Source organism: Acipenser ruthenus, chromosome 4 (genome assembly GCF_902713425.1).
Source record: "Acipenser ruthenus chromosome 4, fAciRut3.2 maternal haplotype, whole genome shotgun sequence".
Lineage (NCBI taxonomy): Eukaryota > Metazoa > Chordata > Actinopteri > Acipenseriformes > Acipenseridae > Acipenser > Acipenser ruthenus.
The window spans coordinates 54,370,998-54,387,030 of record NC_081192.1 but is presented as its reverse complement, the minus strand read 5'-3'; the positions used below and the strand labels follow the sequence as shown (position 1 = coordinate 54,387,030).

Below are 16,033 nucleotides of genomic sequence, written 5' to 3'. Positions count from 1 at the left end.
CAGCGCACTGCCAAGTGATGGATAAGCCAAAGGCTGTAAAACTTTGTTCCAATAGGCGCTTACCATAAAAAAATAAAAAAAAATAAAAAAAAATACTGAGCTGTACTGGAACATAGAGTGAAATCAAAAAAATGAAGCAACTACTATGCTGTATGTAGGAGTGTTCTGCCTTGGCCTTCTTTTGTGTATAAGTGATGCACTGCACTGTAGTGCTTTGTAACTTGACACAGCCCCTTGGAACTGCAACTTCCATTTGTGATTCAGTCTCCAAAAGCATGCTCAGAATGCATCTTTCTGTATCTGATGTAGTGTTTGTCTTCCGTCTTCTTCGGTGGATTTAGGCCGTATACATTGGTTGGTTGTGGAAAGTGGGGGCTGGGGGCAGCACAGAGTGGGTAGGAGTGAATTAGCAGACAGTAACGAAGCTTCCTAGCAGTGCACAACTGGGAGAGACTAGTGCAGCGGTTTAGTTTAGTTTGTTCAGAAGGATGAGTTGTAAGGGTGTTTTCGTTTCAAACTTGGTGCACACTTAGATCAAGTTTTTGTTGATCACTTCCTCCCTTAGGTTTTTTGACACAAATGTTCCCTTTTGAATTTAAATAGGGATAAATTGAACTGGCTTTTGAGCAGAATGGAAATCTTTTTGATTAAGATGATGAAAATGTATTGGGATAATTAGTGTTTTCCATGTAAATAAATAATAATAATAAAAACTACTGCCACTTCATGTAACTGATAATTACCAAAAATGTCTAATTTATTTTCTAATTACAATACTATTATAGTATTTCTCTGGTCACCAGTTCTGGATGAAAAGTGGCAAGATGGTGTCTTTTTAAAATATCAATACTTATAGGTGGAGTACATTTAAAAAGCAGACGTTGTTTGCACAAGGTGTTAAACATTTGCAGTTTATCCATGCTCTCCCACTATCTGTTCAAGTGGTGCAATCAATGAACTGTAATTCATGCAAACACTAAAATCATTGGTGGGGAGTGGGGTTGGTTTTATTAGATGTTGGCAAAACAAAGAATAATACAAAGATGCTTACTCCTAAAGGTCCTGTATTTAGTTTCCCCACACCCAACACTCAGTCTGTTTAGACTCTGTTAGTAGACGGATGTTTGTTTATAAGATATATTTGACCAGCAAGCCAAAGGAGACCATATTGTCCTCAATAAAATAATTTTGTTGGCATGTTTGGATAGTATGCCTGCTCTATGATTTGTATCATGGTGTGTCTCTTGAGGAACCTGATTCTTCTGATTTCTTCATTTTAAAAAAGTTTCTGATAGACAGACAGTATAGCAAGTGTCTGGCATCTTAATGCACGCTTAAAGCTACAGGCTTTGGCTAATGCTAGGGATGCACCGAATCCAGGATTCTGTTTCGTATTCTGCCTGAATACCTACTTTTTGAGCAGGGTTCGGATTCGGCCGAATATTTAGGATTCGGTGAAACGAATCCGAATCCTATATCCGCCCAGACGCACATCCATTTTAATATATCCCTCCAGTGTGTGTGGTTCTTCTTTACATAAAAGACACAAATCTGGTATTGAACGTAACGTGTTGTATTTAATAACAAGAACACATTTGATGAACTCTGTCGCGGCTTTCAACTACCTATTACTGGTGGTGCACATAATAAACACGTCACGCAGCTGCTGAATGCAAACATACCCTCACTTTTCATGGAGTAAAGTTATGCAGTAAACCTGTAATATATAGTAATGGCAAACTCTGTAGACTTTTGTGCTTTGTTGCTTTGTCTGAGGCATGTTTTAGAGATCATACTGAGAGAGAAAAAAATAAATAAAAAATCAGTGCACAGAAATATATATTTTTTGTAACTTTACAACTGTCAGATGTGCAAGACGTTGTTGAACAATATGCTTTAGTAAATACAATTTTACGTTACTGTAATGTGCCAATACAAGTTGAACCATTTGGGAACTGCTGTGTTTTATAAAAATAATTTAAACTATTTCGTAGCCTATTTGATGTGTTACACACACGGTGCATTTAAATCAACGTGGGTTTTATATAGGGTTGTCAACGGGCTCCAGAATCTTGGAACACGGGTCAGGTTCTTTTTAATTCACCTCTCAACTGCAATGTATTCTACATGTAAAGTGAGTGTGAATTGCTTGAGCAGTTTAGTAAATGTATTTAATTGTTTAATTGTGGTGGCGATTCTATCCGGAGAGCCTCGTAACAACGATTAATCCGTATTGCTTGAATTTATTTATACAGTAAACAATATCTATCAAAATAACGCAACACCATGATTATAGATAAGTTTGCACTCACCTGCACGCTTTCATTTAACCTTGTGGCAGCAGGTAAAGTTTCTATTTGTTTAATATTTCTTGCTTCCACGGTCCCGCCCAGTCATAGACTCAGAAAGCCAATCAGCTGCTGTATATGTCTGATTGATGGAAACGATCCTCGCAGGCAGGAGTGTGCTTTTGGTAACAATTAAGTAAAACAATTCAATTAATTTAGCGACAGTTCGCACAATTCACACTCACTTTACTGAATACATTGCAGTTTAGAGGCAGTTTACAAAACCTGACCTGCCTATTTAAGTGTCCCGAGATCTGGAGCCTGTTGGCAACCCTACTCTCAGATCAGCTAAACAGGTTGAAACGTTATTAAAGAAAATAGTGGGTTATGGCAAAGATGCAGCTCTCCTTTCTTGTAAAGGTAAACGGTATTTTTGGATGTTTCTGTTGTGGGGGGAGGGGGCTAGCGGTAAACTGTGTAAGTTTCAAACTGAAATCTTATTCAGGGATATATTTCCATTCGGTAATAAAAATACTGTGAACTAAAAGGCTCAAAACAATAGATTGTGCGCGTCCCTTGTTAGTAGCTGCCAGTTTTATTCAACAGTTTCCTTCAGTTTTTCTTGACAGTTTTTTTTGTAGATTTGGTATTCAGTTCGGTATTCGGTAAACTTGGATTCGGTGCATCCCTAGCTATGCATACTTTACTTTTTTCTTATAGTTTTACATATTGATACATTGCTTTCCTTTGAGCCAAAAACAGCACGCAGTATAATTGGTGAGCAGCTTTTTTAATTTGAATGTCGTTTATTGTGGGAAGCAAGTAACAGTGCTAATTTAACCCTTATCAGGGTTTTTGCTGTTGAGGCCTACCTTCCCTTCCACAAACACCAGATTTACAAACTTACTGTTTTGACACAGCTACAGTAAGTGTCTTATTGTCCAAAAAACAATATAAAACAACAACAAAAAAAAAAAATCGACTCTCAAAAATGCTATTTGAGGTACGTACCATTTTGAAAGTAAACATCTGTCATGACTTCTCTTTAAGAGTGTCAGTACTAACAAAATAACATTTTGTATGTTTGTTAGGCAAGACTTAAGAACATAAAAAAGGATACAAAGAGAGGAGGCCATTCGGTCCATCTTGCTCGTTTGGTTGTTAGTAGCTTATTGATTCCATAATCTCATCAAGCTGCTTCTTGAAGGATCCCAGTGTGTCAGCTTCAACAACATTACTGGGGAGTTGGTTCCAGACTCCAACAATTCTCTGTGTAAAAAAAGTGCCTCCTATCTTCTGTTCTGAATGCCCCTTCATCTAATCTCTTGTGACCCCTGGTCCTTGTTTCTTTTTTCAGGTGAAAAAAGTTCTTTGGGTCGACATTGTCAATACCTTTTAGAATTCTGAATACCTGAATTAGATCGCGGTATTGTCGTCTTTGTTCAAGACTGAATAGATTCAATTCTTATAGCCTGTCTGCATATGACATACCTTTTAAACCAGGAATAATTCTGGTCACTTCTTTGCACTCTTTTAGAGCAGCAATATTCTTTTTGTAGCAAGGTGACCAGAACTGAACACAATTTTCTAGATGAGGTCTTACTAATGCATTGTAAAGTTTTAATATTACTTCCCTTGATTTAAATTCAACACTTTTCATTATATTTCCGAGCATTTTGTTGGCCTTTTTTTATAGCTTCCCCACATTGTCTAGATAAAGACATTTCTGAGTCAACATAAACTCCTAGATCTTTTTCATATATTCCTTCTTCAATTTCAGTATCTCCCATATGATATTTTATAATGCACATTTTTATTGCCTGCATGCAGTACCTTACACTTTTCTGTATTAAATGTCATTTGCCATGTGTCTGCCCAGTTCTGAATGCTGTCTAGATCATTTTGAATGACCTTTGCTGCTGCAACAGTGTTTGTCATTTTTGTGTCGTCCTGCAAATTTAACAAGTTTGCTTACTATACCAGAATCTAAGTCATTAATGTAGATTAGGAATAGCAGAGGACCTAATACTGACTGATCCCTGTGGTACTCCACTGGTTACCTTTTTGACTTGCGTTTGCTGTTTCAAGTGCTCTTTTTGTGTACTTTGTTCTTGATCCCTTTTTAAATGCTCTGTATAGAGTAAGGCCAGGCTTACACTACACGATTTTTTCAATCGGGAGACGCAGCGCCACGCACACGTACCGATTGAGCTACGATTTCTCACTGTAGAGCAGGGGATTGCAAGCTACACACACTATACGACATATCTTGTCACGGACTGTGCCATCATTCGGGAGAATCGTGGAGTCAAGCGAGGAGGCGATCGCTGTTGTCTGTGCATTGTTTTGCACAGAAAAAAAAGAAGAAAACGTGGAGAAGATCCATTTGGACGCGCAGTTGGCTTATGTAGATTTTGCTATTAATATTTTTCTCTGATATGAAAACATTAAATACTAGAAAAATATTCTCATTAAAAAAAATTATTTTACTTGCTTCCAAACTGGTTTCACTATGACGGTGCACAAGCATGGCTTTAAGAATTCAAGATTCTTTAAAATCCATTTCTGCCTGGAAGTGAGGTATTTTGCCCCACTCCCACTGTGTGCGAAGAGGTTTCAGCAGCTTTCCCTATTGTGTCCGCAGAGAGGATGCTTTTGTTTGGACTTCTACCACTGAACTAAAATAATTATAAATACATATTACAGTATAATGCTTCATATCGATATAATTGAAAGCATACAGTCATGCATTTTGAATAGTAAGTACTACGTGTGTATAATGGGACCGTGGATATTGCTAATTTCATACTCTGCAAATTCCAGCACGAGAACTTATACTTCAGGGCCATAGACTGCTGCACAAATGTTCAATATTGCGATAAAAACAAACAAACAAAAAACGTTTATAACAGTTATAACATTATAGCAATGTCAATATTTATTTCCTTGACGTCTGTGCTCTGAACCGAGTCGAGGTGCATCCAAAATAACAAAATCGAATCTGTTCAAAAAGCGCAACACTCGCTCGTAGTACAAAATATTTATTAGATTAAAAGATTGGCGTGGGAGATTGGCCGTCAAGCGATTTTCATCAGAATACCAAATTCTGATGAATAATTTGAAGACTTTTATAAATATTTTGTACTACGAGCTTTTGAACAGACTCTACAACTTTATTAGTGGCTACTACAAGTTTGTTAAGGTTTAAATATGCAACAACGTAATCTAATTTCTCTCTATTTCACACACAGAGATGCGCAGCCCTCCTCCTCGTCGTATTTAATTAGATTAGCAATACAAGCATACAGCAGGGGTTTGAAAGGGATATCGAGTGACTGTAGAAATGGATTGCAATGAGAGCACACACTACCACACACTGTATCTGCTTCGGCGTTAACAAGTTATAACAATTATTTACTTGGGTACCTAAAGTTCCAAAGCAATTTTCCTCCATCTTTGCTCCTTCAATGAGCGATCATGATAGGAAATATCACTTATGTCAAAGAGACACGGGTGTTCCTGCCACATCTCCACCACCCTTTCCTCTATTTTGAAGCTCCACACCTCGGGGCACAACCTTTCTCTTCGTCACCATTGTTGCTAGCTTGTCCTATTGGCTACAGGCAGCATTCGTCAAGAAATCGGCCCGTAGCCCCTCACACATTTCACAAATTGCTTTGTCGGGGACTAAAGTTTTCTGACATGTTAGAAATTTGTCGGGATGTCGTAAGAGCGTCGGGAGATCGCAGAAGCCATTATCGGGGCATCGTAGACCTTCTCACACTTATCGACTATTTTGTCCGCGACAACCTAATTTTGTCCCAGATTTTAAGAAATTAGTCACAGACTCCTCAGCTCGTCGGCGATCAGCAAAAGTCGTGTAGTATAAGCCCGGCTTAATGAGAATTGTGAGTGTGTGTGTGTACAGGTACCAAGAAGAATATTCAGTAATCTGATGTTTCATAGCTGATGTTAAATGTGCTGCTAATTGGAAGTGACAGGCCTGACTAAGGTGGCGTAATCCTGTGAGTGCTAAGGAGGTGGCTGCTGTTACTGCATCCCACAGGATGAGGACTGGATTTACAATGACCTCCATTGTCCTCTGACCGAGCCCAGTGCCAAGACAAGGTGCCACACGTTAGCTGCAGCTTTGGGAGTGCCTTGTTGAGCTGTAGGTGTCTTGAGTTGCTAAATTGGCAGGCTGCAGTGATTTTAACTCCACTATGTCAAACATGGCTGTGAGAAATCAGGTTTAAGACTTAATTTTAATGTGAAATAGTTTTTCTTGGTTACATTTCTTTTGAAATGCCTTACATTTTTATTTGGACACTAACTATCGAAATACTGCACTGTTTTTTCTTCTTCCCATATGTATAGGATGGGATCAAAACGCATATATGTTCACATCCATCAAGAAGCTTGATGGTATACAAACATACTAACCTATGTGTAAAGACACATACTGTACCCACACGTCTCCTGTATACTAATTTCTACCGATAACTGCTCTGCATTAAAGCAGCATGACCGAAAAACAAATGTTCACCTTTCAGTAAAAGAAGCTTTGTACCAATTAAGCCCGTTGATGGGATTCTAAACAATTGCTAGACACAGTAGAGGCAGATTAAAGTGCTAGAGCCACCTATTCATATCCCCATAAGCAGCAGTGTGACAGGAGAGGCTGTGTGATATATATACACTACACAGTTGCCTCTTTCAACACTTAATGGATACATGGTTAGTGGTGGCAGAGTTGACTAGGTTATCACAGGCTGGTCTCTGTGAAATGCCTACTGTATAGGAAGTATTAGTATAATAAGCACTTGAACAATAATGTGTGATAAAGGGAGATACTTGCCTGGAAAAACTGAAACCTTTTTTTTATATTTTATTTTATATATTTTTTTATCATCAAAGAATGTCTTATAGATAGGTCATGACAGGCTTTGTAGATAGCCAAGTTTAGTATAAAGCCAATAAAGAGAAACCTATGTGGGTTTTGTGCTTTGAGATAAGAACATAAGAAAGTTTACAAACGAGAGGAGGCCATTCAGCCCATCTTGCTCGTTTGGTTGTTAGTAGCTTATTGATCCCAGAATCTCATAAAGCAGCTTCTTGAAGGATCCCAGGGTGTCAGCTTCAACAACATTACTGGGGAGTTGGTTCCAGACCCTCACAATTCTCTGTGTAAAAAAGTGCCTCCTATTTTCTGTTCTGAATGCCCCTTTATCTAATCTCCATTTGTGACCCCTGGTCCTTGTTTCTTTTTTCAGGTCAAAGAAGTCCCCTGGGTTGACATTGTCTATACCTTTTAGGATTTTGAATGTTTGAATCAGATCGCCACGTAGTCTTCTTTGTTCAAGACTGAATAGATTCAATTCTTTTAGCCTGTCTGCATACGACATGCCTTTTAAACCCGGGATAATTCTGGTTGCTTTTCTTTGCACTCTTTCTAGAGCAGCAATATCCTTTTTGTAACGAGGTGACCAGAAATGAACACAATATTCTAGGTGAGGTCTTACTAATGCATTGTAGAGTTTTAACATTACTTCCCTTGATTTAAATTCAACACTTCTCACAATATATCCGAGCATCTTGTTAGCCTTTTTTTTAGCTTCCCCACATTGTCTAGATGAAGACATTTCTGAGTCAACATAAACTCCTAGGTCTTTTTCATAGCTCCCTTCTTCAATTTCACTATCTCCCATATGATATTTATAATGCACATTTTTATTGCCCGCATGCAATACTTTACACTTGTCTCTATTAAATTTCATTTGCCATGTGTCTGCCCAATTCTGAATGCTGTCTAGATCATTTTGAATGACCTTTGCTGCTTCAACAGTGTTTGCCACTCCTCCTATTTTTGTGTTGTCTGCAAATTTAATGAGTTTGCTTACTATACCAGAATCTAGGTAATTAATGTAGATTAGGAATAGCAGAGGACCTAATACTGATCCCTCTGGTACACCACTGGTTACCTCACTCCATTTTGAGGTTTCTCCTCTAATCAGTACTTTCTGTTTTCTACCTGTTAACCACTCCTTAATCCATGTGCACGCATTTCCTTGAATCCCTACTGAGTACAGTTTGAGAATTAATCTTTTATGCGGGACTTTGTCAAAAGCTTTCTGGAAATCTAAATAAACCATGTCGTATGCTTTGCAGTTATCCATTTTCAATGTTGCATCCTCAAAAAAGTCAAGTAGGTTAGTTAGACACGATCTCCCTTTCCTAAAAACATGCTGGCTGTCTCCCAGGATATTGTTACCATATAGGTAATTTTCCATTTTGGATCTTATTATAGTTTCCATAAGTTTACATATAATAGAAGTCAGGCTTATTGGTCTGTAGTTACCTGGTTCGGTTTTGTCTCCCTTTTTGTGGATCGGTATTACGTTTGCTATTTTCCAGTCTGTCGGTACAACCCCTGTGTCAAGAGATTGTTGCATGATCTTGGTTACCGGTTTGTAAATAACTTCTTTCATTTCTTTGAGTACTATTGGGAGGATCTCATCTGGCCCAGGGGATTTGTTTATTTTAAGAGCTCCTAGTCCCTTTAACACTTCTGCCTCTGTTATGCTAAAGTTATTTAAAATTGGGTAGGAACAGGTAGGCATGTCGGGCATGTTGTCCGTGTCCTCCTTTGTAAAAACCTGTGAAAAGTAATCATTTAATATATTTGCTATTTTTTTTTCTTCATCTATGGTTTTGCCATTTGTGTCTCTTAGACATTTAACCTCCTCTTTGAATGTTCTCTTGCTGTTATAATATTGGAAAAATATTTTGGAATTGGTTTTAGCCCCCTTAGCAATATTGATTTCTATCTCTCTCTTGGCCTTTCTAACTTCCTTTTTGACTTGTGTTTGCAGTTCCAAGTATTCTTTCTGTGTACTTTGTTTTTGGTCCCTTTTAAATGCTCTGTAAAGTGCCTTTTTTCGCTGAATTATTTTTTTCAATTGATCTATTAAACCATTTTGGCCATTTTGTTTTAGATTTAGATTTGTCTACTTTTGGAATGTAATTGTTTTGTGCCTCTAGTACTACAATTTTAAAAAACAGATGTTTGACCAGCAAAGCAGTATTAGTTTAATGTAAGTTCTAGAAGTCTGAGCTCAGTTTGCAAGGTTCAGGGTGTTTATTACATTCTGAAATAACTGTTAACTGTTGCTTCAACAAGAGATTGTTATTATTCATATTTTGTTATTAGCACCCAATTGCACTTAAATCCTATTACATCAGTTTTAAAGATTATTTGACAATGCCTAGTGTATTATTTGTACATTTATTGAATGTACTTGGTTAAAAAATATAAAAATGTTTACTGTGGGTATAGAAAATGATACCTATGTATTTTTATTTGGTCTTGTTGCAATAATGAAAGAATTTGTATATTTTAACTTCTGTGCCTTTTCTTTTGTTCAAGGTGTGACCTGTGCTGCATCACGTTCCGTACCCAACGTGGTCTGCTGCGACATAATGCCGTTATCCACAAGCAGCTCCCCACAGACCCTTCAGGCAAGCCTTTCATCCAGAACAACCCCTTGCTTCCAGTGGGCTTCAATGATCTGGCATTCATTGATTTCTCCTGTCGGAAATTTCCAAACATCGCTCAGGTACCAATTACCGGGACAAAAATTCCCATTACTCCAAAACATCCCCATATGTTTTGGTGAAAACATTGTGCACTATTTCAGTTTTGAAATGCTTTCTGCATTATTTTAAGTCTCGTCTTGCTTGGGTTTTTTTTAAACAGGTCTGGTGTGAAACAAACCTGAGAAGATGCACTAGCAAATTCCACCGGTTTGTTTGTGAAATGTGCAATAAGGCTTTCCCCCTGCAATCAGCCCTCAGCCTCCACTTGGAAACCCACAAAGGACCTCAAGAAGGCGGCAAAACCAAACCCAAGGAGGACTCTTCAACTCAAGTGGAAAAGATGAGCTTCATGGCATCTCTGGGTTTGCAGCACATCTCGGAAGTGAAACCAGCCAAGCAGGACGAGATGTGTGCTGATCTTGAGAATATCAAAGTAATACGGGTTGAACCATCCAAGTCTGACCTACCTCAGGAGGCCAACTGTGCCACCGGGATGAACCTTCCTCACCTGTCGCAGTCCGCTCAGAACAGCCTGAAAGTTCTGTCACTGCAGCCCTTTCAGAAGGGCTTCATCATCCATCCTGATAATAATATAGTGGTCAAGCCCATCTCCAGTGAGTCAGGGATGGAACTGGCTGACATCCAACAGATCCTCAAGATGGCTTCCTCTGCACCGACCCAGATCAGTCTTCCCCCTCTCTCCCAGGCCCCTCCCACTCTGACACAATCTGTCTATAAGCAGATGCCAACTCTGAAGCCAAAGCCTTTGGTGACCCCCCGTTCGATGGTGGCAGCCTCCACTCCTCCCCCTCTCATGAATGCCCAGCAGGCCTCACCAGGCTGCATCAGTCCTAGCCTGCCTCCTCCACCACTCCAGCTCCTTAAGAGTCCAGTGGAGTCATCCTCCAGCAATCAGAGCCTGCAGCACAAGCCAGGGCAACCCAACTCCTCTCAGCTGCAGCTTAAGACAGAGCCCACAGAGATGAAGATACAGTTAGAACAGGACAGCATCATCGATACCCTAATGCCCATGGAAGTTGAGAGGAAAATCAAGCAGGAAGTGAGTGAGGAAGACCTAAAGGCCATCATGGCAGAGGCAGCCAGCAAGAAGGGCTCATTTGTAAGGAAAGGTGTCTACCCGTGCCGCTTCTGTGACCAGGTCTTTGCATTCTCTGGTGTTCTCCGGGCTCACATTCGCTATCATCTGGGCATTTCACCTTACCGGTGCAACATCTGTGATTACATTGCCCCTGACAAGGCTACACTCATCCGCCACCTGCGTACGCACAGCGGAGAGAGGCCCTATATCTGCCGCATCTGCCACTACCCCTTCAGTGTCAAAGCAAATTGCGAGAGGCACCTACGCAAAAAACATATGAAGGTCACACGCAAGGAGATTGAGAAGAACATCGAGTATGTTTCCTGCTCCACAACTGACCTGCCCGAGACCATGTGCACTATCCCTGAGACTGCTTGCCGGTACTGCGGGAACGACCTCAAGAACTACCGGGCTCTGCAGATCCACATGAGGACCCATAACGGGTGTCAGAAGAAGCCATTTGAGTGTAAAGAGTGTGGTGCTGCCTTCTTGGCCAAGAGGAACTGTATTCACCACCTCCTCAAGCAACACCCTCAAGTTCAAGAAAAAGAGATTGAGGACCACATCACTACCACGGATCCGACTGCTGAAGTGAACAAGGTTGGGTCCCCCACCCCTAACACCAACGACAGTGAGCAGTCATCCTACCCTCTTCCCCAGAATGGACTGGTTTCTGGTGTATTTATCCCACGCCCTATCAAGGTTGAGCCTGTGAGTTGTTTCTCTGCAGACCTGGACCAGCCTCTGGATTTTTCCAACAAGAGCAAAAGCTCTGGATTTGTTACCATCCAGCAGGGGAGCCACATACACTCGCCCCAGCTCTCCCGGTTCCATGACGGTTCCATGGAGCCCATTGACCTCTCCATCCCCAAGAACGCTGGTAAAACAACAGCAGAATCAACAACAGAGATTAAGAAAGAGCAGCCATCACATGTGACTGACAATCTCTTCCCGTCCCCCACAGTCTTCCATGGGAAAAGCGACCTGGACAAACCCATGGTGGCGAAGCATTCCCAGGCCACTTTACAAGCCCCATTTCAGCTCTCTCTTCCCATGGCTTCCTCGGCTGCACTCAACAACTCCACCCTGCTACGACCAATAAGGCCCAAGCCACTGCTGCCAAAGCCTGACGTGTCAAAGGAGTTACCCCCCTTGGCTTCCATAGCTCAAATCATCTCCTCTGTGTCCTCTGCTCCTGCCCTCCTGAAGAGAGAAGCTCACCCTGCCAGTTCTAATGCAATCAGTGGCACCCCAGGATCAGAGAAGAATGCAAAACTGAAGGGACTGCTCTCAGTCACTCCAGCAGACTCTGATGCTCCTAATGATCCCAGTCTGGTGGCCGAAAGTCCAGATGCTTCCCAGGATGACTCCCCACTGTGCATGTCTAAGAAAAGGGGCAAAAAGAGGGCAACAAGAAACAAACCCAAAGCCACCATCACCAATGTGGTGGACCTGGAGTCCAGTGGAGAGTTTGCCAGCATCGAGAAGATGCTTGCAACCACTGACACCAATAAATTCAGCCCATATCTGCAGTCCTCCTCAGACATCAAAGAAGAGATGGACAGGAATATGACCAGCGAGGATGAGAAGGAGGTGCCAGATGCAAAGATTATGAAAGGGAAGAAGAACGCTTATTCCAACTCCCTGCAGAAGATCACCTGCCCCTTTTGCCCCAGAGTCTTTCCATGGGCCAGCTCACTGCAGCGTCATATGCTGACTCATACAGGTATGGTAACTCCTTGTTAATATAATTCCTTGTTCTTTGTATGTTCACAACATAATACAAAACACCCTAGGTCTCCGCAGCCTTTCATTTGTCTTTATGGTGATGATAGGTAGCACCCTTTTTCTTTTTTCTAATAAAAATACACTGTATAGGCCATTCATTGCTGTGCCCAGATGCCTGGCATCCTCAGGACTTTGATTAGTAAGGTGTTTGAAAATTAGCCCGGGAATATCTGTGTTGCAGTTCTGAATGATTTAGAAACAAGCATGTCTGAATGACATGTTAATTATTTTCATTTGAGTGAAGAGTTGCTGAACATGAAGACATATGCCATAAACATTGGCGGCTCGTCGGAGGAGGCACTGCCTACTCGATCATTTTAAAATAAATAAGTTCTTATTTATGTATTTATTTATCTATCTATTTATTTAGATGCAATATTCAACCTATCTATTTTAAGCGGAGGCAGCCACCCGACGTTCGGAGGAGGGATACACTGGCAGACACACTGTTGCCTCCTCTAGTTATGATCATACACTGGCAGACGCACTGTTGCCTCCTCTAGTTATGATCATACACTGGCAGACGCACTGTTGCCTCCTCTAGTTATGATCATACACTGGCAGACGCACTGTTGCCTCCTCTAGTTATGATCATACACTGGCAGACGCACTGTTGCCTCCTCTAGTTATGATTAGCATGTCTATTAGCCATTCATATTCTTCCATTTCTTCAGATGGCTAGAATGGGACACGTGAGTAAAGCAGTCTAAAATAATAGCCAAAGGCAGCATGCTTTCCATCCCCGTTTGCCTGTTTTAGCCAATCACCGGACATGTGCCATCCCACATTGATGACCTCTGATGCTAACACTGAGGAGAGTGAAAGGAGAGGCGCGGGTTGTAACCAAGTACACAGTACTAGTTAATACAATTACAGTAGTTTTATGTATTTAATTTTCAATAAATGTTTTACTGTTTTTTTTTTTTTATTACTTTTGGGAGGTCTTCCATCAGCCACCTTTGCTTCAAGAGATACAGCTGAGTAATGTACCTTGCTCCAGAACTAAAGTTTGTCTGAATTGCTTCCTTTTATATTAAATAGATACATTTCATATGTACAGAATGGTATCTAATTATTTTGTTGGCCATTTATTAAGTTTAACAAATTAACTCGATAGGGTGTGCTTGATTATTGTCTCCCTTTCTCCAGCTTAACAATTTTGTTTAGAAAATATTTTATGCAAAGTATGTTAAAGTGACGTGGTCTTGAAATCTAAATGCTGTATTAATGTTGTATTTTAAACATATGTTGGCAGTGTGTAACAGTTCAGTTTAGTAGAATAAATTACAGTGGACTACTGTTTTCTTTTTTTCTGTTGGCTGGTGGAGAAAATGCGTTTTAACAGCTTGGGGTAAAACATTAAGATATAAGAAGTGTCAGTCAGAATAGAAAAATAAGATTTTTCTGCTGCTGGTGGCTTAAGGGGACCCCAAGACCTCTGCTTTTCTTCTGCCTCCCCATTTTTTTTTGACCACCATCAACCACTGGCTATGAAGTTAAGAAACACTAAATGTTACCAGATTTCTCTGTCTAAGCAGTAATTATCATAAATAATTAACCAAAGAAAGGCCTCTTACAACTGATACATTATCTGCAGTGTGTTCAAAGTACACAGCAACTCAAAAGCTGAACTTTGTAGCTGAGTTTAGGGGCCGTTCTCGGACACGTGAGAGGGTCTCTCTACTACACAATAGCTAACCACATAGGGTCGTGTAAGGTAAACGTTCACATCATTCCCTCTGCTGCTCTTAATGTCCATACCAAATATTACCTTTGGGCACGATCAAAATCCAATAGTATTTTTCTCAGGGTCACAAAAGAGTACCTTTCAAGAAATTGCATATTACTTTTTTTTTTTTGTATGTGTTTCATGTAACATTGGACAGTGGTTGAATGTATTATCTGTTCATTTTCTTGTGCTGTAGGTCAGAAGCCCTACCCCTGTCCTAAGTGTGATGCCTATTTTTCCACCAAATCTAACTGTGAGCGCCACCTGTTGCGTAAACATGGAGTTGCCAATCACTCGTTGAGAAGAAATGGTTTTACCCCCAAATCTAAAGTTGATGATGAAGGATCAGAAGAAAGTGCAGGTAAATAACACTTAAAAACCTACCATTAGTACCAAAGGCTCTTATCAAAAGCACATGGTAAGCAGGTAAAGTTTACTGTTTGCATGAAATCAGAGAAGGTACCAATGTTTTTTGAAGTAGTCAGTAAAAATAAAGACATTAATTAATTTAACAAAAACAGTAAATCTTACCTTAAATGTAAAATGTGTTTCCAATTCTTTGAGATTCCACAAATGTTTAAATATTAGAGCCTAAAAATAATGAGGTTTTCAAGTTTAAGACAGAAAAGTAAAAAATGTGTATGTTTATGGAATTATTGTCATTGTGTATACAAGCAACATTCCACAAGCACGTTGAAATATTCCATTATGTCGGTATATGCTGCCCTCTAGTGGAGTGAATTAGATATTAAGTAATTTTAAAATAGAAATGTAAAAAGGGACGTGCAGAAGTCTGCTCGGGCCTAAATATAAACCTCAATCCGACCTGACCATCTCCACAAATATATTCCAAACATACGCTATTGAAACCAAGTACCTTCCATGTAGTCTATTCATGATTTCCATATCTCATTTACTTCCTTTCCTAATAATCCAACACTGCATGATTTTAAAAGACAACAAGCTTCTTCAAAACTTTGTTACCATAAATAGCCACGCATTAAGATGATCTTGCAAATTCGCATAATCATTTTGGACAAAAGAAGTCATGTACAACTGACTTGGCCCAGCTGCAGGATGAATACATCCCCTTTCAGTGTGCTGCAGCAGATGAATTTCCCTTGTCTTTTTGCTGTCATATTTCAGTAATATTTTGAACGATTTGCATTTTACAAAGCCACATGGACTTTTATTATCTCTGAATACAACAGTGTTGTAATTTTTCCAAACAGTGGATTTAGACGTACCCTTTCCAGCAAAGGAATGTTTCCCTGCTACACATTCTTCTGTTTATTTATTTATTTTTTTATTTACTCAATAAGCCTCAATATTTTTTATGTAAAAAAGGGCAGCAGTGTGGAGTAGTGGTTAGGCTCTGGACTCTTGACCGGAGGGTCGTGGGTTCAATCCCAGATGGGGGACACTGCTGCTGTACTCTTGAGAAAGGGACTTTACCTAGATTGCTCCAGTAAGAACCCAACTGTATAAATGGGTAATTGTATGTAAAAATAATGTGTAAAAAAATTAAATAAA

At 40.0% G+C, this 16,033-nt stretch overlaps 1 protein-coding gene across 6 annotated transcripts in view; it reads left to right on the top strand.

Annotated features, from left to right (window-relative positions):
• LOC117400325 (ras-responsive element-binding protein 1-like) overlaps nucleotides 1–16,033 on the top strand; it is an 80,610-nt gene that overhangs the window by 60,161 nt on the left and 4,416 nt on the right. For all 6 annotated transcript variants that reach the window (XM_059022554.1, XM_059022553.1, XM_034000118.3 and 3 more), the window contains 3 exons: nucleotides 9,715–9,904; nucleotides 10,045–12,709; nucleotides 14,697–14,861. In XM_059022554.1, the coding sequence (XP_058878537.1) occupies nucleotides 9,715–9,904; nucleotides 10,045–12,709; nucleotides 14,697–14,861 (3,020 nt within the window). The remainder of the gene's footprint in view (nucleotides 1–9,714; nucleotides 9,905–10,044; nucleotides 12,710–14,696; nucleotides 14,862–16,033) is intronic.